The sequence below is a fragment of the Tamandua tetradactyla genome, chromosome X (genome assembly GCF_023851605.1).
Source record: "Tamandua tetradactyla isolate mTamTet1 chromosome X, mTamTet1.pri, whole genome shotgun sequence".
NCBI classification, from domain to species: Eukaryota; Metazoa; Chordata; class Mammalia; order Pilosa; family Myrmecophagidae; genus Tamandua; species Tamandua tetradactyla.
This window is the reverse complement of record NC_135353.1, coordinates 99,098,262-99,122,588: the sequence shown is the minus strand read 5'-3', so window position 1 is coordinate 99,122,588 and position 24,327 is coordinate 99,098,262. Positions and strand designations below refer to the sequence as shown.

The 24,327-nt window shown below is 39.6% G+C and overlaps 1 protein-coding gene across 1 annotated transcript in view; it reads right to left on the bottom strand.

Moving 5' to 3' along the window:
• Positions 1-23,941, bottom strand: part of ERCC6L (ERCC excision repair 6 like, spindle assembly checkpoint helicase) — a 56,716-nt gene extending 32,775 nt beyond the window's left edge. Inside the window, exon 1 of the mRNA XM_077146775.1 lies at positions 23,854-23,941. Within this exon, the coding sequence (XP_077002890.1) occupies positions 23,854-23,921 (68 nt within the window). The 5' untranslated portion in view covers positions 23,922-23,941. The remainder of the gene's footprint in view (positions 1-23,853) is intronic.
• Between the last annotated feature and the right edge of the window lie 386 nt (positions 23,942-24,327).

The window sequence follows — 24,327 nt, the reverse complement described above, 5'->3', positions numbered from 1 at the left end:
CAGAAGAAATCAAAGAGGAAAACTGTCAGGACCTTGCAGTAGGCAATGAATTCTTAATTATGTAACCAACCGTACAAGAAAAAAATAAATAAATTGGACTTCATCAAACATAAAAACTTTTGTGCATCAAAGGACATGTTCAAGAAAGTGAAAAGACAATCTGAAAAGAAGAAAATATTTGGAACTCATATATGTGACAAGGGTTTATATATAAAGAACTCCTACAACTCAACAACAAAAAGACTAAAAACCCAATTTAAAATGGGCAAAGGACTTGAATAGACATTTCTCCAAAGAAGATATACAATTGGCCAATAAGCACATGAAAAGATGCTCCATATCATTAGTCACTAGGGAAATGGAGAAAAAAAAGCAAAATGAGATACCACTTGACATGCACTAGACCCTGCAAGAGCAATAAGACCTTTAAACTCTTTCTCTTGTTGTGGTAACATATATACAACACACAACTTACAGTTTTAACCAGTTTCAAGTGTACAATTCAGAACAAGCCAGGCAAGGATGTGGAAAAATAGGACCTGTCATACATTATTGGTGGAAATGTAAAATGGTGCAGCAACCCAAGTGTCCATCAACAAATGAATGAATAAAACAAAATTTGGCATATACATACAGCACAATATTATTTAGCCATAAAGAGGACTGATGCTTCAACACATGCTACAACATGAATGAACCTTAAAGACAGCAGATGGAGTAAAATAAGGCAGACACAAAAAGACAAATATATCATTTCATTTACATAGGAAATACCTAGAATAGACCAATCCATAGAGACAGAAAGAACATTATCAGTACCCAATGGTTGTGGGGATGGGGGAGAATGGGGAGTTATTGCTCAATAGGTGAACAGTTTCTGTTTGGGGTGATGACCAAGTTTTGGCAATGGACAGTGGTGTTCATAACACAATATTGTAAATGCAATTAAAACCACTGAATTGAAAAAAAAACCTCAAACACTGAATTGTACATATGAAACTGGTTAAAACTCTAAGTTTTGTGTTGCATCTGTTACAACAACAACAACAAAAAAAACAGATCCAAGGTCTTACTGCTCTTTCAGGGTCTTGATAACCTGCCATGAAGAGAATACAGGAGGATAGGAAGAGCAAGGCCTATTTCTAAGTTGGTGAAGGCAGTCAGGCTTCTAGTCCCCCTCCTTTATAGTTTTGACCTGAAAGATTTAGTGATGCTTTTGGTTGAACTGAGCAAATATTCTTCTGCCAGAATTAACAGGAAGACAGCATCTTTCTACAGGCAAACAACATGCCCTCAGGAAACAGCTGAATATGCTGCCTAATTAGTCCGGAAAAAGAGCTAATTAATAATTATGCCAAAACCGAAATTATCATTTTTTCTGGCACAGCAGATGTTCTTTGGCATCCAGAAAAATCATACCAGCCAATTCTCCTCAGCAGGAAAAACAGCTGCATTATTTGCAGGAGCATTTAGTAGTTAACATCCTGACTAGTCTAATAGGACAAAATATAACTAAAAATGAAAAATTCTCTACAAAAAAAAACATTAAGTTCTTTTACAATATGTATAGACCCTCCTTACATCCAGCCCCTTATCTTCCAGCCCAAGGTTATCACTGAATTCAGGTATAGAACCCCCAGGCTTCAAACAAACATAATTTGAACAAACTTAGTGCTGTTTAGAAAGAAATCTTGGACCTTTTAGTCCATCTCAGTGAGGAAGAAGATGAGACTTTCCATTAAGATAAGGATATAATTCTAAAATTAAACCATGACTGTGACGGTTAGGTTCTGGTGTCAATTTGGCCAAATGATTATGCCCAGTTGTCAGGTCAGGCAAGCACTGGACTGACCATTGCTGCAAGGATATTTCATGGCTGGTTGATAAACAGGAAGACTGATGTATTAAGTCATTAGTTAGTTGAATGCATCTGTGACTGATTATATCTGCCATCAACTCAGGCATGCCTCCCACAATGACATAATCCTATCAGTCAAAGACTTTTAAGGGAGAAGAGACTCACTGCTTCTTCAGCCAGTGAGCCTCTCCTGTAGAGTTCATCCAGACCTTTCATCGAAGCCGGCAGCTTCATAATCTGCCCTAAGGATTTTGGACTCTTCCATCACACAACTGCATGACACACCTTTATAAATCTCATATTTACAAATCTCTCCTGCAGGTTCTGTTTCTCTAGAGAACCATGATTAACACAATGACTGTTTCAATCTCCTTATTTATGGTTGGTTTGTTGAGGTGTTTTATTTCTTCTAGACTCACTGTAGGTTGTTCCTGTGTTTCTAAAACACTCCCTTTCATCTAAATTGTCTAATTTGTTGGCATACAGTTGTTCATACTATCCTCTTTGATCTTTTTTCTTTTATTTTTGTGGTGCTAGTAGTAAGTAATGAGTCAAGGGGGAACACTACACCTAACTTATTCTATGAAGCCAACATCACCCTGACACCAAAGCCTGATAAAGATACTACAAGAAAATAAAAATATAGATCCATATTTGTAATAAATATAGATGTAAAAATTTACAACAAAATATTCGCAAATCAAATCCAATAGCACATTAAAAAAAAATGATACACCATGATCAAATGGGTTTTATCTCAGGTATGCAAAGATGGTTCAACACAAGGAAATCAATTAATGTCATGTACCATATTAACAAATCAGAGGGGAAGAAATGCATGATCACCTTGATTGAATCAGAAAAGGCATTAGTCAAAATCCAGCATCCTTTCTTGATAAAAACACTTCAAAAGATAGGGACAGAAGGAAACTTCCTCAACATGATAAAGGGCATACATGAAAAACCTGCAGACAGCATAGTATTCAATGGTGAAAGACTGAAAGTGATCCCTCTAAGATCTGGAATAAGACAAGAATGCACACTGTCACCACTGTTACTCAACATTGTGCTAGACGTTCTGGCTAGAGGAATTAGGAAAGAAAAATAAATGGCTCCAAATTAGAAAGGAAGAAGTAAAACTTGCACCATTTGCAGAAGACATGATCTTACATATAAAAAGTCCCAAAAAGGAGGAGGGGCCAAGATGGCGGCTTAGCAACATGTGCATTTCAGTTCGTCCTCCAGAACAACTACTAAATAACCAAAAACAGTACAGAACAGCTCCTGGAGCCACGTCAGTGACCGGACACACAGCATACCCCAGTCTGGACCAGCTGGACCAGCTGCGATCCTCCCCAGAACCGTGAGTTCCCCAAGCAGCGGCAGCCAGCACCCTTCCCTCACAGGCTGCTTCCCAGGGGGAAAAGGAAAGAGACTTTAACAGCAGCAGAGGCTGAGTCCAACCAAACACCAATTATGGCATTAATTAAGAAATTCTGACTACTAAAAATAGGCCCCGAACTCAGGTGAACGAGGTCAAAGCAGAGGTCACTCATTTTTGTCCCGGCGCCAAGGGGGCAGGGCTGACGGAAAAAGAAAAAAAAAAAAAGAAAACAGAGGGTTTTGTGGCTGTGTTTCCACAAAGGCTTGACTGCCTCTGGATTCAGCAGCAGGACTTCTCAGGCTGCAACTGCCCCAGGCATAGGCAGAGGTGAAGCTCAACTCAGGTGGAATCCCTCCCTCAAGGAATTCAGACACCAGGACATAGTCATTTGAAGGCATTAAAACCAGCCTACAACCTCTCCTGTGTCTCCACCATGCCCCCAGCAGGGAGAGTCTGCCAAAGTTAAAGGTACCGCACCATCTTATGCTGGTGGGACCTGCAGGCAGAAAAGCACCACATACTGGGCAGGATAAGAAAAAGAGTACAGAGACTTCAAAGGAAAGTTGTTCAACCTGCTGGATCTTACCCTCAGGGAAAACCAATGCAGGTGACTCCTTCCCCCTGATAGGAGGCCAGTTTGGTCAGGGAAAATTCGGCTGGGGTCTATAATACCTACGTAGACCCTCCTAAGGGTGGGGGGGGGGGAAAGGCACCATAGAAGCAGGGCAAGAAACAGAAAAACAAGAACTGAAAATTTCTCCTCTGTTAAACAAAACCTAAGCTAGAGGTCCAGAAAAATCTGAACTGAATGTCAAAGAACAAACAGACAACAAATTCATTCAGCAAGTAAACCCTAGGTAAAAGAAGTGAAAGCAATCTCCAGAATGAACTAGTTAAGGTAATTAAATGTCTACATGCCAGCAAAAAATAACAAATCACACCAGGAAAACTGAAGATATGGCCCAGTCAAAGGAACAAACCAACAATTCAAATGAGCTACAGGAGCTGAAACAATTAATTCAGAATATACAAACGGACATGGAAAACCTCATCAAAAATCAAATCAATGAATTGAGGGAGGATATGAAGAAAGCAAGGAATGAACAAAAAGAAGAAATGGAAAGTCTGAAAAAACAAATCACAGAACTTATGGGAATGAAAGGCACAGTAGAAGAGATGAAAAAAACAATGGAAACCTACAATGGTAGATTTCAAGAGGCAGAGGTTAGGATTAGTGAACTGGAGGATGGAACATCTGAAATCCGACAAGAAACAGACTATAGGGGGAAAAATGGAAAAATATGAGCAGGGACTCAGGGAATTGAATGACAATATGAAGCACATGAATATATGTGTTGTGGGTGTCCCAGAAGGAGAAGAGAAGGGAAAAGGAGGAGAGGAAGAAATTATCACTGAAAATTTCCCAACTCTTATGAAAGAATTAAAATTACAGATCCAAGAAGTACAGCATACCCCAAAGAGAATAGATCCATATAGACGTACTCCAAGACACTTACTAATCAGAATGTCAGAGGTCAAAGACAAAGAGAGGATCTTCACAGTAGCAAGAGAAAAGCAATCCATCACATACAAGGGAAACCCAATAAGACTATGTGTAGATTTCTCAGCAGAAACCATGGAGGCGAGAAGATAGTGGGATGACATATTTAAATTACTAAAAGAGCAAAACTGCCAATGAAGAATTCTATATTCACCAAAATTGTCCTTCAAAAACGAGGGGGATATTAAAACATTTGCAGACAAAAAAATCACTGAGAGAATTTGTGACCAAGAGACCAGCTCTGCCAGAAATACGAAAGGGAGCACTAGAGACAGATACAAAACGACAAAAGAGTGAGGTGTGGAGAAGAGTGTAGAAAGAAAGACTAAGAGTAAAGGTAAAAAGAAGGAAAATTAGATATGACATATAAAATCCAAAAGGTAAAATGGTAGAAGAAACTACTACCTGTACAGTAATAACACTAAATGTTAATGGGCTGAACTCCCCAATCAAAAGACACAGACTGGCAGAATGAATTAAAAAACAGGACCCATCTATACGCTGTCTACAGGAAACACATCTTAGACCCAAAGATAAACATAGGTTAAAAGTGAAAGGTTGGGAAAAGATATTTCATGCAAATAACAACCAGAAAAGAGCAGGAGTAGCTATACTAATATCCAACAAATTAGACTTCAAATGTAAAACCGTTGAAAGAGACAAAGAAGGATACTATGTATTAATAAAAGGAACAATTCAGCACGAAGACATAACGATCATAAATATTTATGCACCGAACCAGAATGCTCCAAAACACATGTGGGTAACACTGAAAAGAGAAACAGACACATCTACCATAATAGTTGGAGACTTCAATTCCCTACTCTCATCAGTGGACAGAAATCAAGACAGAGGATCAATAAAGAAACAGAGACTTTGAATATTACAGTAAATGAGCTAGACTTAACAGACATTTATAGAACATTATACCCCACAATAGCAGGATACACCTTTTCCTCAAGTGCTCATGGATCATTCTTAAAGACAGACCATATGCTGGGTCACAAAGCGAGTCTCAATAAATACAAAAAGATCAAAATCATACAAAAGACTTTCTCAGATCATAAAAGAATAAAGTTGGAAATCGAGAATAGGCAGAGTGCCATTAAATTCACAAATATGTGGAGGCTCAACAACACACCGTTAAACAACCAGTGGGTCAAGGAAGAAATTACAAGAGAAATCAGTAAATATCTCGAGGCAAATGGAAATGAAAACACGATATATCAAAATCTACGGGACGTAGCAAAGGCAGCTAAGAGGGAAATTTATTGCCTTAAATGCCTATATCAAAAAAGAAAGGGCAAAAACTGAGGAATTAACTATCCACTTGGAAGAACTAGAGAAAGAACAGCAAACTAACCCCAGGCAAGCAAAAGGAAAGAAATAACAAAGATGAGAGCAGAAATAAATGAAATTAAGAACAAGAAAACAATTGAGAAAATCAATAAAACCAGAAGCTGGTTCTATGAGAAAATCAATAAGATTGATGGACCCTTCGCAAGACTGACAAAAGGAAGAAGAGAGAGAGAGGATGCGAAGAAATAAGATCAGAAATGGAAGAGGAGACATAACTACTGACCCCACAGAAATAAAGGAAGTAATGAGAGGATACTATGAACAACTTTATGCTAATACAACAATGTAGATGAAATGGACAATTTCCTAGAAGACATGAATGACCAACTTTGACTCAAGAAGAAATAGACGACCTCAACAAACCAATCTCAAGTAAAGAAACTGAATCAGTCATTAAGAAGCTTCCCGAAAAGAAAAGTCCAGGATCAGATGGCTTCACATGTGAATTCTACCAAACATTCCAGAAAGAATTAGTACCAATCCTGCTCAAATTCTTCAAAAAAACTGAAGAGGAGGGAAAGCTACCTAAATCATTCTATGAAGCCAACATCACCCTCATACAAAAGCCAGACAAAGATATTACAAAAAAAAAAACTACAGACCAATCTCTCTAATGAATATAGATGCAAAAATCCTCAACAAAATTCTAGCAAATCAAATCCAGCAACACATTAAAAGAATTATACATCATGACCAAGTAGGATTCATCCCAGGTATGCAAGGATGGTTCAACATAAGAAAATCAATTAATGTAATACACCATATCAACAAATCAAAGCAGAAAAATCACATGATCATCTCGATTGATACAGAGAAGGCATCTGACAAAATTCAACATCCTTTCCTGTTAAAAACACTCCAAAGGATAGGAATACAAGGGAACTTCCTTAAAATGATAAAGGGAATATATGAAAAACCCACAGCTAATATCATCCTCAATGGGGAAAAACTGAAAACTTTCCCCCTAAGATCAGGAACAAGACAAGGATGTCCACTATCACCACTGTTATTCAACATTGTGTTGGAAGTTCTAGCCAGAGCAATTAGACAAGAAAAAAAATACAAGGCATCAAAACTGGAAAGGAAGAAGTAAAACTCTCACTGTTTGCAGATGATATGATACTCTATGTCGAAAACCCGGAAAAATCCACAGCAAAACTACTAGAGCTAATAAATGAGTACAGCAAAGTAGCAGGTTGCAAGATCAACACTCAAAAATCTGTAGTGTTTCTACACATGAGTAATGAACAATCTGAGGGGGAAATCAAGAAACGAACTCCATTTACAATTGCAACCAAAAGAATAAAATATTTAGGAATAAATTTAACTAAAGAGACAAAAGACCAATACAAAGAAAACTACAAGAAATTGTTGAAAGAAATCACAGAAGACCTAAATAGATGGAAGGGCATACCGTGTTCATGGATTGGAAGACTAAATATAGTTAAGGTGTCAATTCTACCTAAATTGATTTACAGATTCAATGCAATACCAATCAAAATCCCAACAACTTACTTTTCCAAAATAGAAAAAACAATAAGCAAATTTATCTGGAAGGGCAGCATGCCCCGAATAGCTAAAAGTATCCTGAGGAAAAAAAATGAAGTCAGAGGTCTCATGCTGCCTGACTTTAAGGCATATTATGAAGCTACAGTGGTCAAAACAGCATGGTACTGGCATAAAGACAGATATATTGACCAATGGAATAGAACACAGTGTTCAGATATAGACCCTCTCATCTATGGACAACTGATCTTTGATAAGGCAGTCAAGCCAACTCACCTGGGACAGAACAGTCCATCCAAGAAATGGTCCCTAGAGAACTGAATATCCAAATGCAAAAGAATGAAAGAGGACCCATATCTCACACCCTATACAAAAGTTAACTCAAGATGGATCAAAGATCTAAACATTAGGTCTAAGACCATAAAACAGAGGAAAATGTAGGGAAATATCTTATAAATCTTATACTTGGAGGCGGTTTTATAGACCTTACACCCAAAGCAAGAGCACTGAAGAAATAAATAAATAAATGGGAACTCATCAAAATTGAACACTTTTGCGCATCAAAGAACTTCATCAAGAAAGTAAAAAGACAGCCTACACAATGGGACACAATATTTGGAAATGACATATCAGATAAAGGTCTAGTATCCAAAATTTATAAAGAGATTGTTCAACTCAACAACAAAAAGAATGGGAGAAAGACTTGAACAGACACTTCTCAAAAGAGGAAATACAAATGACCAAAAGGCACATGAAAAGATGCTCAACCTCCCTGGTCATTAGAGAAATGCAAATCAAAACCACAATGAGATATCATCTCACACCCAACAGAATGGCCATTATCAACAATACAGAAAATGACAAGTGCTGGAGAGGATGTGGAGAAAGAGGCAGTGATTCACTGTTGGTGGGAATGTCAAATGGTGCAACCGCTGTGGAAGGCAGTTTGGCAGTTCCTCAAAAAGCTGAATATAGAATTGCCATATGACCCAGCAATACCATTGCTAGGTATCTACTCAAAGGACATAAGGGCAAAGACACAAATGGATATTTGCACACCAATGTTTATAGCAGCATTATCTACAGCTGCAAAGAGATGGAAACAGCCCAAATGTCCATCAACAGACGAGTGGCTAAACAAACTGTGGTATATACATATGATGGAATATTATGCAGCTGTAAGACAGAATAAAGTTATGAAGTATGTATCAACATGGATGGACCTTGAGGACATTAAGCTGAGTGAGATTAGCCAAAAACAAAAGGACAGATACTGTATGGTCTCATTGATATGAACTGACTTTAGTGAATAAACTTGGAATATTTCGTTGGTAACAGAGACCATCAGGAGATAGAAATAGGGTAAGATATTGGGTAATTGGAGCTGAAGGGATACAGATTGTGCAACAGGACTGAATATAAAAACTCAGAAATGGACAGGACAACACTACTTAACTGTAATACAATTATGTTAAAACACTGAATGAAGCTGCATGTGAGAGTGATAGAGGGAGGAGGGCTGGGGACATAAATGAAATCAGAAAGAAAGACGATAAAGATTGAGATGGTATAATCTAGGAATGCCTAGAGTGTATAATAGTGACTAAATGTGCAAATTTTAAAAATGTTTTTGCATGAGGAAGAACAAAGGAATGTCATTACTGCAGGGTGCTGAAAGTAGATGGTAATTAATATTTAAAACTCTCACCTTATGTGTGAGACTAAAGCAAAAAATGTTTATTTGGTACAAAATTTATATTTTGACTAGTGCATTTCCTAATATAACATGTAGATAGCTTGACTGAACATCATAAGTACTTGGAATATTAGGTAGGACATGAGATTTTGTTGGTTTGTCCAGAGTGATGTCCCGATGAATCCCAGAGTGATTTGATCAGTGAGTGGAAAAGTATTTGCAAAGTCCCCTTTGGGGAATGGCGAGAAAGGGAAAAAATTCAACTTCCCCAAGTTGAATTCTTGATATTCTCACAAGCAGTGTGGACAACCAAAGCTATAGGCTGAGCCCCCAGTCTTGGGGTTTGTTCATATGAAACTTAACCCTGCAAAGGATAGGTCAAGTCTACTAAAAATTTAGGCCTAAGAGTCATCCCCAAGAGAGCCTCTTTTGTTGCTCAGATGTGGCCTCTCTCTCCAGCCAACACAACAAGAAAACTCACCATCTTCATTGCAACATGGGACAGAAATCCTAGAATGAGCTGAGTCTCAGCATCAAGGGATTGAGAAAACCTTCTCGATCAAAAGGGGGAAAAGTGAATTGAGACAAAGTGTCAATGGCTGAGAGATTCCAAACAGAGTCGAGAGGTTATCCTGGAGGTTAGTCTTATACATTAAGTAGATATCACCTTGTTATTTAAGATGTAATGGAGAGGCTGGAGGGAACTGCCTGAAAATGTGGAGCTGTGTTCCAGTAGCCATGTTTCTTGAGGATGATTGAATAATGATATAGCTGTCACAATGTGACTGTGTGATTGTGAAAACCTTGTGTCTGATGCTCCTTTTATCTACCTTGTCAACAGATGAGTAGAACATATGGAATAAAAATAAATAATAGGAGGAACAAATGTTAAAATAAATTTAGTTTGATATGCTAGTGATAAATGAAAGGGAGGGATAAGGGGTATGGTATGTATAATCTTTTTGTGTGTGTTTTTGTTTTATTTCTTTTTCTGTTGTATTTTTATTTCTTTTTCTGAATTGATGCAAATGTTCTAAGAAATGATGAATATGCAACTATGGGATGATATTGTGAATTACTGATTATATATGTAGAATGGAATTATCATATATTAATGTTTTTGTTCATTTATTGTCAAATTTTTTTAATTAATAAATAAATTAATTTAGAAATTTTAAAAATTCACATGATTGTGTATACATATATATGAGCATAGGAAAATGTGGGAGAATATACACCAAACTGTATGAGAAAACCTTAGATTAGGCAAGTTTCTTAGCTATGACATCAAAAGCACAAGCAAACAAAACAAAAAAATAGATAAATTGGACTTCATCAAAATTAAGTTTTAGAGCCTCAAAGGACACCATCAAGTAAGAAGACAACCAACTGAATCAGGGAAAATATCTGAAAATCATATATCAGATAAGGAACTTACATCTAGAATAATACAACTCAACAACAAACAGACAACTCAATTTAAAAGTCGGCAAAGGATCCAAAGAAGATAGACAAATAGCCAATAAGCATATATAAAGATGCTCAAAGTCTTGACGCTTACAACAATATGGATGAACCTTGAGGGCATTATGTTAAGTGAAATAAGTCAGACACAAAATGACAAATACTACATGATCTCACTGATATGAAGTAATTATAATATGTAAAATAAAAAAAAAAGTTCAACAGCTCAGTCAAAAAGGTCCCACCCAACAATATTAAATCAAGATTAAAGAACATGGCTTTTCTGCGGTACACAACAGTTTCAAACTGGCACAAATGGTAACACTTCTTTATCAGGGGTATAACATATAGATATTGATAAGATGGCATTAACAGTAAAGATGGTGGGAGTGTTGATAAAGATGTATTATTTCATTGTCCTTATTTTAAAAAATTCAACATCATCAGCAATTAGGAAAATGTAAATCAAAACCACAATGAGATACCACTTCATATCATCAAAAAGACAGATAATAAGAAGCACTGGTAAGGATGTAGAGAAATTGGAAATTTCACACTGTTGAGAATGTTGTATTATTCCAGAACAAACAGCACAGGTGAGCAAGAGCAACAGAGCAAGTATAAGAAAACATGTTACAAATAGAGTGAATGTGAAAAACAGAATGGGAGTAAGACAGAGACAGTGAATTTATGACAGAGAAATTGAGAGTGTACATGTATTACAAAGTCAGAGAAAATGTGAAGGGGAATGGGTTTCGAAGAGTGTTTTGACAAAAAAGTGCTGTGAGAAAAGTGTAAGAGGAAGTATATGTTAACAAGTGAGGCAGTATATGTGTTTGTAATACAGAGTGCATGTGGGCAAATCAGAGTATGTGTGACAATGAGAGAAATATCATGATAGAGAATGGGCAGAAAGAGTACGTGACAGAGAAACAGAGAGTGTGCTGGTTTGAAATGATGTATGTACCTTAGAAAAGCCATGTTTTAATCCTAATCCCATTTTGTAAAGAGAGCCGTTTCTTCTATTCCCTATTCAATACTGTATGTTTGAAACTGTAATCAGATCATCTCCCTGGAGATGTGATTTAATCAAGAGTGGTTGTTAAACTGGATTAGGTGATAACATGTCTCCACCCATTCTGGTGGGTCTTGATTAGTTTCTGAAGTCCTATAAAAGAGGAAACATTTTGGAGAATGAGAGCAATTCAGAGAGAGCAGAGCAGAATGACATAGCCACGAGAAGCAGAGTCCACCAGCCAGCGACCTTTGGAGATGAAGAAGGAAAATGCCTCTCGGGGAGCTTCATGAAGCAGGAAGCCAGGAGAAGAAGCTAGCAGATGATGCCGTGTTCACCATGTGCCCTTCCAGATGAGAGAGTAACTCTGATTGTGTTCACCCTGTGCCCTTCCACTTGAGAAAGAAACCCTGAACTTCATCGGCCTTCTTGAACCAAGGTATCTTTCCCTGGATGCCTTAGATTGGACATTTCTATAGACTTGCTTTAATTGGGATATTTTCTCAGTCTTAGAACTGTAAACTAGCAACTTATTAAATTCCTCTTTCTAAAAGCCATTCTGTTACTGGTATATTGCATTCTGGCAGCTAGCAAATTAAAACAGTGAGTGACAGAAAAAATGTGGTAAACACAGAGAAAGGGTGGATGGAAAGATGCAGGTGATGAATGAAACAGAAGGAGAATGAGCAAAAGGGAGGGTGGGTGACAGAGAGAGGATGGGAAAATGAAAGATGGCAAAAAAGAAAGAGTGAACAACAAAGAGAACAAGTGAACAAGAGAGAGAGGATGGGGGCAGAGGGAGCTAGAAGGAAGGTGACAGAAAGTGGGCAATTGAGAGAGCAACTGAGTGACAAAGAGAGAAAGGATAGTTGACAAAATGAGGAAGTAGACAAGAGAGAGGGCAAAAGAAAAATATAGCAAGCGAGTGGGAGACAGAAAAGGTAGATGACACAGAGGGTGGGTGACAGCAAAAGAGTGGACAAAGTGTGAGCAGGTTGGTTAGAGAGAGAGAAGGTAGGCAACACAAAAAGAGGGTGGGGACAGAGAGAAAGAAAAGGGGGGTGACTGCCAGTTATCGATTAATTGCCACTCGGTTCCAAATTCATCCCTCAATACCTGCTCTGCTATAAGATACAGAATTTCCTTAAGTATATCTCGATACTCTAACAATGTTCAACTTTCTTGACAGAGGGCACTGGAGGGACACTGCAGGAAGTACTCTCCTGAAGCTTCTGGGTTTTTCACAGTAGGTCATCAGTGTGGGAGTGAGGACATCCAGTGGCACTCTGCCCCAGATGCCCTCTGAACATGTGGTCCCCTCAATGACCTGGCCTGGCAAAAACTTGTTGCAGCCCTCTCTATGTGGACACCAACACCTGAAGGCCTCCTGCCTGCTCTGTTACCCCAATTCCTTCTGCAGGATCCACCCCCTCTGCTCATCCATGCCACCATTTGCCAACTGCCTGCTCCTCTCCTGCACTCCATAGGGTTGCTTCCTGCTTGCCCAGTGAATCAGACTAGCACTGGCATGGGCCAACAGCAAACTTTGCTTTCCAATGGGCTGAACTACAGCTTCTCCAAGAGGTCTGAACCCCAGCCTGGGGAGAGGGCCTACTTCCTTCCTTGGTACTCTCCCTTATCCCTAGGATATCATATAGAGTTTTCTTATACCTTCTAGTCACCCATTTACAAGTTTAATAATTCTTTATGTTAAACTTGCACTGATTAACACCCTGTGTGGTTACTAACTCCTGACTGGACCCAGAATAAAAAATACAGTAATAGAGAGAAAAAGAGGGTGAGTGACAGAGAGAATGGGTAACCAAAAAAACTCATAAGTGACAGAAAAAATAGACAACAGAAAGAGAATGGTGTGCCGATTTGAATCTGTGGTGTACCCCAGAAAAGCCTTGTTTTTAATCCTGATCCATCTTGTGGAGGCAGCCATTTCTTTTAATCCCTATTCAGTACTGTATATTGGAAACTTGATTAGATTTTCTCCACCAAGATGTGGCTCTCCCAATTATGGGCACTGACTTTTGATGAGAGGGAGATGTGACTCCACCCATTCCAGGTGGGTCTGGATTAGTTTACTGGAATCCTTTAAAAGAGGAAGCATTTTGGAGAAAGCTTCAGAATGACCAGAGAGCCACGAGAACCATGAGAGCCCATGCAGCCAAAGACCTTTTGAGATGAAGAAGGAAAAGCCCCTGGGGGAGCGTCACAAAACAAGAAACTAGGAGAGAAAGCTAGCAGATGTCGCCATGTGGCCTTCCAGCTGAGAGTGAAATCCTGAACTTCTTGAACCAAGATATTTTTTCCCGGAAAAATTTGGACATTTTTATAGGCTTGCCTTAATTTGGACAGTTTCACGGCCTTAGAACTGTAAACTTGCAACTTAATAAATTCCCCTTTTTAAAAGTCATTCTGTTTCTGGTATATCACATTCCGGCAGCTAGCAAACTAGAACAAATGGGTAAGAGAGACAGAGGTAGAAAGGGGGTAACAGAGTGTGGATGAAAGAAAGGGAGAAGGGTGATAGAGGGATACAGAGTAGGGAAGATGATAGAGAGAGAGGGAGGGATGACAAAAAGAGCAAGAGGGCCACAGTGAGAGTAGACACTAGTGTGAACCAAGTGGGTAACAGAGAGAGGAGTACTGGGTGACAAAATGATTCAATGAGTGTCAGAGAGACAAAGAATTGGCAACATTGAGAGAGAATGAGTGCCACCAGGGACAGCAAGTAGGTAATAGAGAACACAGGTGGGTGACAGAAATACTGGGTAAGAGAGAGAGAATAGGTGATCGAGTAAGAGAACGTGTGCCAGAGGGAGAGAGAATGGGCAACAGAGAGTGCAAGTGGGCATCAGAGTAAGGGGGGGGCAACACAGAGAGAGTGAGTGGGCATCATGGAGAACCTGAATGACACTAGAGAATGGGTGATGGAGAGTGAAGACTGTTGTAGAGGAAACCTGTGCTGGGTGTTTGAGTGACAGCGAGTTTCAGAGAGTTCTTTTAGTGAGTCTGCAGGGAAGAAACAGAGAAAGAGATATAGAGGGACAGGGACAGAAAAGAGAAAGGCAGAGGGAGGGAAAGACAGATTGGGTGAGAAGGAGTAAGATTGTGCCAAAGAGCAGAATTATGAGCAATAGAGAAGGGAATATTTTGTGCAAGGGGAGTGGGGAAGGGGGAGTAGATTATGTGAGAAATGGGGAGAGATTGAGAAAGAGTAGGAGAAATGAAAGAGGGATGGTAAGATACAAAGGATCATGAGAGACGGGGAAATGATAAAAGACAAGGAAATTGTGAAAGGGATAAAAGTAGGGATTTTGAAAGTGAAAGATGATGATTGTGAGAGAAGAAATGATTGTTGGGGGAACTGGAAGAGAGAGATTAAGAATGTTCTGGAGAGGGGAGATTCAAGATGGCGGCTTAGTAAGGTACATGCGTCTTAGTTCCTCCGACTCCAAATCAACTAATAGGTGAACAGAAACAGTACAGAACAGCTCCCGGGGCTACAGCAGGGAATGGACACACAGCGTAACCCAGTCTGGACTGGCTAGTCTGACTGCGAAACTCGGCTGCGGTGAGATCCCCACGCGGCGCGCGATTTCCCGAGCAGCCGCAGCTGCGGCAGTCCGAGCTAATCCCTCCCTCCTTCCCGGGCCAGCTGAGAGTATCGGAGAGGCAAGCTTCCCAGCCAAGGCGGCCGGCGCCACACTTTTGTGGGCGGCTTCGAGTCTCGGTTTCGAGTCCGCGGCTACGAGTCTTGGATCAGAGGGCTATCCAAAGTCTGGGCTGGCTAGTCTGACTGTGAGACTCGGCTGTGGTGAGACCCCCGAGCGGTGCGCAATTTCCCGATCAGCGGCAGCTGCGGCGGTCCAAGCTACTCCCTCCCTCCTTCCCGGGCCGGCTGAGAGTCTCGGAGAGGCAAGTTTCCCAAGCCGAGGTGGCCGGTGCCCCTCTTTTGCGGATGGCTTCGAGTCTCGGCTTCGAGTCCGCGGATACAAGTCTCGGATCGGAGGGCTATCCAAGCCACGGTGCCCCCCCCCCGCGGGAGGCTTCCTGGTCCGGTGGGGAATCCCCCAGGCCCACTGTGGCACACGACCAGCCACAGGGTCCCCTCAAGCCGCGGCAGCTGACCCCCCCACTACGCGAGGCCCATGAACCAACGGAGAGAATTGGATCCGAAATCCCCAGGCCGCGGAGATCGGTGACTGGGGGTGACCCATTCCAAACACTTGAGACAAACGTGTGCCACGTGCGCCACCTACTGGGCAAGATAAGAAAAACAGATCCCAGAGATTTCACAGAAAAATCTTACAACCTTGCTGGGTCCGACACCCAGAGAAATCTGAATAAATGCCCAGACGCCAGCAGCAGAAGATAACTGTCCACGCTCAAAAGACTGAGAACATGGCCCAGTCAAAGGAACAAACCAATAGCTCAAATGAGATACAAGAGCTGAGACAACTAATGCTGAATATACGAACAGAAATGGAAAACCTCTTCAAAAATGAAATCGATAAATTGAGGGAGGACATGAAGAGGACATGGGCTGAACATAAAGAAGAAATAGAAAAACTGAAAAAACAGATCGCAGAACTTATGGAAGTGAAGGATAAAGTAGCAAAGATGGAAAAAATAATGGATAACTACAATGATAGATTTAAAGAGACAGAAGATAGAATTAGTGATTTGGAGGATGGAACATCTGAATTCCAAAAAGAAACAGAAACTATCAGGAAAAGAATGGAAAAATTTGAACAGGGTATCAGGGAACTCAAGGACAATATGAACCACACAAATATACGTGTTGTGGGTGTCCCAGAAGGAGAAGAGAAGGGAAAAGGAGGAGAAAAACTAATGGAAGAAATTATCACTGAAAATTTCCCAACTCTTATGAAAGACCTAAAATTACAGATCCAAGAAATGCAGCGCACCCCGAAGAGATTAGACTCAAATAGGCGTTCTCCAAGACACTTACTAGTTAGAATGTCAGAGGTCAAAGAGAAAGAGAGGATCTTGAAAGCAGCAAGAGAAAAACAATCCATCACATACAAGGGAAACCCAATAAGACTATGTGTAGATTTCTCAGCAGAAACCATGGAAGCTAGAAGACAGTGGGATGATATATTTAAAATACTAAAAGAGAAAAACTGCCAACCAAGACTCCTATATCCAGCAAAATTATCCTTCAAAAATGAGGGAGAAATTAAAACATTCTCAGACAAAAAGTCACTGAGAGAATTTGTGACCAAGAGACCAGCTCTGCAAGAAATACTAAAGGGAGCACTAGAGTCAGATACAAAAAGACAGAAGAGAGAGGTATGGAGAAGAGTGTAGAAAGAAGGAAAATCAGATATGATATAAATAATACAAAAGGCAAAATGTTAGAGGAAAATATTATCCAAACAGTAATAACACTAAATGTCAATGGACTGAATTCCCCAATCAAAAGACATAGATTGGCAGAATGGATTAAAAAACAGGATCCTTCCATATGCTGTCTACAGGAAACACACCTTAGACCCAAAGATAAACATAGGTTGAAAGTGAAAGGTTGGGAAAAGATATTTTATGCAAACAACAACCAGAAAAGAGCAGGAGTAGCTATACTAATATCCAACAAATTAGACTTCAAATGTAAAACAGTTAAAAGAGACAAAGAAGGACACTATATACTAATAAAAGGAACAATTAAACAAGAAGACATAACAATCATAAATATTTACGCACCGAACCAGAATGCCCCAAAATACGTGAGGAATACACTGCAAACACTGAAAAGGGAAATAGCCTCATATACCATAATAGTTGGAGACTTCAACTCACCACTCTCATCAATGGACAGAATATCTAGACAGAGGATCAACAAAGAAATAGAGAATCTGAATATTACTATAAATGAACTAGACTTAATAGACATTTATAGGACATTACATCCCACAACAGCAGGATACACCTTTTTCTCAAGTGCTCATGGATCATTCTCAAAGATGTACCATATGCTGGGTCACAAAGCAAGTCTTAACAAATTTAAAAAGATTGAAATCATACACAACACTTTCTCGGACCATAAAGGAATGATGTTGGAAATCAATAATAGGCAGAGTGCCAGAAAATTCACAAATACGTGGAGGCTCAACAACACACTCCTAAACAACGAGTGGGTCAAAGAAGAAATTGCTAGAGAAATTAGCAAATACCTCGAGGCGAATGAAAATGAAAACACAACATATAAAAACTTATGGGACGCAGCAAAGGCAGTGCTAAGAGGGAAATTTATTGCTCTAAATGCCTATATCAGAAAAGAAGAAAAGGCAAAAATGCAGGAATTAACTATCCATTTGGAAGAACTGGAGAAAGAACAGCAAGCTAACCCCAAAGCAAGCAAAAGGAAAGAAATAACAAAGATTAGAGCACAAATAAATGAAATTGAAAACATGAAAACAATAGAGAAAATCAATAAGGCCAGAAGTTGGTTCTATGAGAAAATCAATAAGATTGATGGGCCCTTAGCAAGATTGACAAAAAGAAGAAGAGAGAGGATGCAAATAAATAAGATCAGAAATGGAAGAGGAGACATAACTACTGACCTCACAGAAATAAAGGAGGTAATAACAGGATACTATGAACAACTTTACGCTAATAAATACAACAATTTAGAGGAAATGGACGGGTTCCTGGAAAGACATAAACAACCAACTTTGACTCAAGAAGACATAGATGACCTCAACAAACCAATCACAAGTAAAAAAATTGAATCAGTTATTCAAAAGCTTCCTAAAAAGAAAAGTCCAGGAACAGACGGCTTCACATGTGAATTCTATCAAACATTCCAGAAAGAATTAGTACCAACTCTCCTCAAACTCTTCAAAAAAATCGAAGCGGAGGGAAAACTACCTAATTCATTCTATGAAGCCAACATTACCCTCATACCAAAACCAGGCAAAGATATTACAAGAAAAGAAAACTACAGGCCGATCTCTCTAATGAATATAGATGCAAAAATCCTCAATAAAATTCTAGCAAATCATATCCAACAACACATTAAAAGAATTATTCATCATGACCAAGTAGGATTCATCCCAGGTATGCAAGGATGGTTCAACATAAGAAAATCAATTAATGTAATACACCATATCAACAAATCAAAGCAGAAAAATCACATGATCATCTCAATTGATGCAGAGAAGGCATTTGACAAGATTCAACATCCTTTCCTGTTGAAAACACTTCAAAGGATAGGAATACAAGGGAACTTCCTTAAAATGATAGAGGGAGTATATGAAAAACCCACAGCTAATATCATCCTTAATGGGGAAAAATTGAAAACTTTCCTCCTAAGATCAGGAACAAGACAAGGATGTCCACTATCACCACTATTATTCAACATTGTGTTGGAGGTTCTAGCCAGAGCAATTAGACAAGAAAAAGAAATACAAGGCATCAAAATTGGAAAGGAAGAAGTAAAACTCTCACTGTTTGCAGATGATATGATACTATACGTCGAAAACCCGGAAAAATCCACAACAAAACTACTAGAGCTAATAAATGAGTACAGCAAAGTAGCAGGTTACAAGATCAACATTCAAAAATCTGTAGCATTTCTATACACTAGCAATGAACAAGCGGAGGGGGAAATCAAGAAACGAATCCCATTCACAATTGTAACTAAAAGAATAAAATACCTAGGAATAAATTTAACTAAAGAGACAAAAAACCTATATAAAGAAAACTACAAAAAACTGCTAAAAGAAATCACAGAAGACCTAAACAGATGGAAGGGCATACCGTGTTCATGGATTGGAAGACTAAATATAGTTAAGATGTCAATCCTACCTAAATTGATTTACAGATTCAATGCAATACCAATCAAAATCCCAACAACTTATTTTTCAGAAATAGAAAAACCAATAAGCAAATTTATCTGGAAGGGCAGGGTGCCCCGAATTGCTAAAAACATCTTGAGGAAAAAAAACGAAGCTGGAGGTCTTGCACTGCCTGACTTTAAGGCATATTATGAAGCCACAGTGGTCAAAACAGCATGGTATTGGCATAAAGATAGATATATCGACCAATGGAATCGAATAGAGTGCTCAGATATAGACCCTCTCATCTATGGACATTTGATCTTTGATAAGGCAGTCAAGCCAACTCACCTGGGACAGAACAGTCTCTTCAATAAATGGTGCCTAGAGAACTGGATATCCATATGCAAAAGAATGAAAGAAGACCCATATCTCACACCCTACACAAAAGTTAACTCGAAATGGATCAAAGATCTAAACATTAGGTCTAAGACCATAGAACAGTTAGAGGAAAATGTAGGGAGATATCTTATGAATCTTACAATTGGAGGCGGTTTTATGGACCTTACACCTAAAGCAAGAGCACTAAAGAAGGAAATAAATAAATGGGAACTCCTCAAAATTAAACACTTTTGTGCATCAAAGAACTTCATCAAGAAAGTAGAAAGACAGCCTACACAATGGGAATCAATATTTGGAAACGACATATCAGATAAAGGTCTAGTATCCAGAATTTATAATGAGATTGTTCAACTCAACAACAAAAAGACAGCCAACCCAATTACAAAATGGGAAAAAGACTTGAATAGACACCTCTCAGAGGAGGAAATACAAATGGCCAAAAGACACATGAAGAGATGCTCAATGTCCCTGGCCATTAGAGAAATGCAAATCAAAACCACAATGAGATATCATCTCATACCCACCAGAATGGCCATTATGAACAAAACAGAAAATGACAAGTGCTGGAGAGGATGCGGTGAAAGAGGCACACTTATCCACTGTTGGTGGGAATGTCAAATGGTGCAACCACTGTGGAATGCAGTTTGGCAGTTCCTCAAAAAGCTGAATATAGAATTGCCATACGACCCAGCAATACCATTGCTGGGAATCTACTCAAAGAAATTAAGGGCAAAAACTCAAACAGACGTTTGCACACCAATGTTTATAGCAGCGTTATTTGCAATTGCAAAGAGATGGAAACAGCCAAAATGTCCATCAACAGACGAGTGGCTAAACAAACTGTGGTATATACATACGATGGAATATTATGCAGCTTTAAGGCAGGATAAACTTATGAAGCATGTAATAACATGGATGGACCTAGAGAACACTATGCTGAGTGAGTCTAGCCAAAAACTAAAAGACAAATACTGTATGGTCCCAATGATGTGAATCGACACTCGAGAATAAACTTGGAATATGTCATTGGTAACAGAGTTCAGCAGGATTTAGAAACAGGGTAAGATAATGGGTAATTGGAGCTGATGGAATACAGACTGTGCAATAGGACTAGATACAAAAACTCAAAAATGGACAGCACAATAATACCTAATTGGAAAGTAATCATGTTAAAATACTGAATGAAGCTGCATCCGAGCTATAGGTTTTTGTTTTGTTTTGTTTTGTTTTGTTTTGTTCTTATTATTATTACTTTTATTTTTTTTCTCTATATTAACATTCTATGTCTTTTTCGGTTATATTGCTAGTTCTTCTAAACCGATGCAAATGTACTCAGAAACGATGATCATGCATCTATGTGATGATGTTAAGAATTACTGATTGCATATGTAGAATGGTATGATTTCTAAAAAAAAAAAAAAAAAAATGGTCAGCACAATACTGCCTAATTGTAGTGTAAATATGTTGGAACGCTGAATGAAGCTGCATCTGAGCTATAGTTTTTTTTTTTTCTCTTATATATTTTTGTACTTTTTATTTTTATTTTTGTTTTCTCTGTGTGTTATCACTTTATTTCTTTTTCTGTTGTCTTGCTATTTCTTTCTCTAAATCGATGCATATGTACTGAGAAATGATGACCATACACCTATGTGATGATATTAAGAATTACTGATTGCATATGTAGAATGGAATGATTTCTAAATGTTGTGTTAATTTTTTTTAATTAATAAAAAAATAAATTAAATTAAAAATAAAAAATAAAAAAAAAAGAATGTTCTGGAGAGGGCACACGGGAGCCAGTAAAAGCAACAGGTGTTGGTGTATGAGAGGCAGTGTTGGAGAATCAGTGCAAGCTGAGAGAGGCTCACTTGCTTGCTTAGGGAAAGGGAGGGGAACTAAAGGTTCTAAACCCCATTTCCCCTATTTTCCGGATGAGAAAATTGAAACTCAGGATAGTCAAGTGACTTGCTTGAGGTCACCAAATTAAGCAAGTGACAGAGCCATAATTTGAACCCCAAATGACCCAACTAATTGCCTACCTGTTTTCCTCAAGTCTTCCTTAAGAAAATCATGTTACTAGTCCAAAGGTGTGTTTTACTCCTCTGTAAGAGCTTTTGGTACCAAGGGCACACATTTTAACAACCTTAAAAACACTTTTTTTAGAAAAGGGAGACAGAACTATTCCACCACCCAATTCATTTCTTGAAGCATTTACCATCCTTGGAGCACTTATCAATATGGGGATTGAGTTCTAATCTCTTAGCAGGCAGGCATCCATGTAATCAGCAAGCAGTGTGCACCAAGATTATTTTGGTTCCAAATTAAACATAATGACAACTCCCTTCACAGTGTCAATGATTGAGCTGACAGTCTTCATACCAACAACTAGTATGTTATGTTAAAGAAAGAGCACAGCAAAATTTATATTTTGGGTAGTGTATTTCCTAATTTAACTTGCATGGTCAGTATAGCTGAACACCATAACTACATGGAATCTTGAATAGAGCATGAGTCCTTGTTGGTTTGTCCAGATTGGTATGATGCCCCAATATATCCCTCCCCCTCCCCCTCCCCCTCCTGCAGCAGAAGCCTCAGCATATACCCCCAAGTCCCTCCAACCATGATAAAGATTGCCCTCCCACCACACCCTGGTATTCCTCTGTCCCCACCCCCAGATTTTGGGAAACACAAGTTCCACACAATGGGACCACTCCCTCCTTCTCTCTAGGTCCAATCCACTATCCTTTTCAGGACCCTCAGAGGATGGGAGCTCATCCTGGGAAACAAAGCAGCCCCTAGCACATTATCACCACACTTGGGCTCTACAGAAAGAAAGGGCGCTTAAAAATCCCAGTAAATCAATCTTGGAATAAAAACTAAAATTAGAAAAAAAAATTTTTTTAATCCTTCGAGGCTACCTGTCCACAAAAGAATAGGTTATAATCCCCTTCGGCCATCATATTCATTTCTCCAGTTCAACTTGAGACCGCCTCCCCTATATACTTGACTTTAGCAATAGCACACTACAAATCCGTTAAGGCACTAGGACCCCATTATGCCACAGGAACTTTACCACATACCGTATACTCTCGGGCAAAAATGCTGATCCTTGCACAACAATAGCGCCCCTTAGCCATCTGGTAAATGTTTACTAAATTACTTTAACACATAGCTCAAATGTTTCCTCCTCCGTGAAGCTTTCCCTTCGCTCATCAACCCACACATACCCCTCTGGTCAGCCATTCCCTCCTTTGTATTAACACTATGCCCTGCACGTTATACCCATTATAGCGCTTATCAAACGTTATAACAATGATTAGTTTACCATTCTTTTCCAGTACTAGATCATAAGCAATTTGGGAGCAGGGCCGTGTTTTACTCCTCTCTGTATCCTCTAAGCCTAAGGCTTGGTAGACCAGAAAAACTCAAGGGCTTGATCAATTGAAAACAGAGTCCTGGCTCTTAAAGAGCTCGTACCCGAGGGCTATGTAAACAAAAATGGGGCCATCGGGATATTGAGAATTACTGATTATATATGTAGAACGGAATGATATGTTAATGTTTTTGTTTGTTCTTAATTTTTAAATTAATAAATAAATAATTTTTTTTTTTAATGGGCCATCGGGAGGTCCCCGGACATTAGAAATCTGGTCAAGGTCCACAGCTGATCTCCACGCCCTACTCCGAGGAGAGCGCGTAGAAATATCTCACAAGGTTCCGCCTCAGCAGTTTGGACTCAACGAGGGTTCAAGGACCACTCCCAACACCGGGGCCGCAAGGCGGCACACGCATACCTCAGGTAACTGGCAGCCTGCTCTGGGTTCACGGCCTCCGCTTCCGCAAATACTCTAGATGCCTCCATGATCCTCGGCCGCGGTTTGAATTTCGCTCACTCTCGCCCTGCCCATGCGCGGTGCTCTTAGGAGGCGGGGCCAACCAGCGGCCTAATGGCCGGCCAATCCACGGCTCCGCGCGCCGGCGCCACCGCCTGCGCCCCGCCCACGAGGGTCGCGCGCCTGAGCCTACGCGCGCCGGAGCTAGGAGGCGGTCGTGGCCCGCGCAGGGCGACTTGGGAGGAGCGCTTGATAGGATTTCAAGTCATTTTAGCAGCCCCTAAGGACTTCTTCCACCGCCTACGGGCACCGGCGCCGCAGATATCCTCCCTTCCCTCTTCGAGAAACCTAGCACTGAGCGTGCTTTGAATTCAAATAACCTTGGAGGCGTGATCCCCTGACTTACACATTTGAAAAAGGTCTGAAGGACCAAGT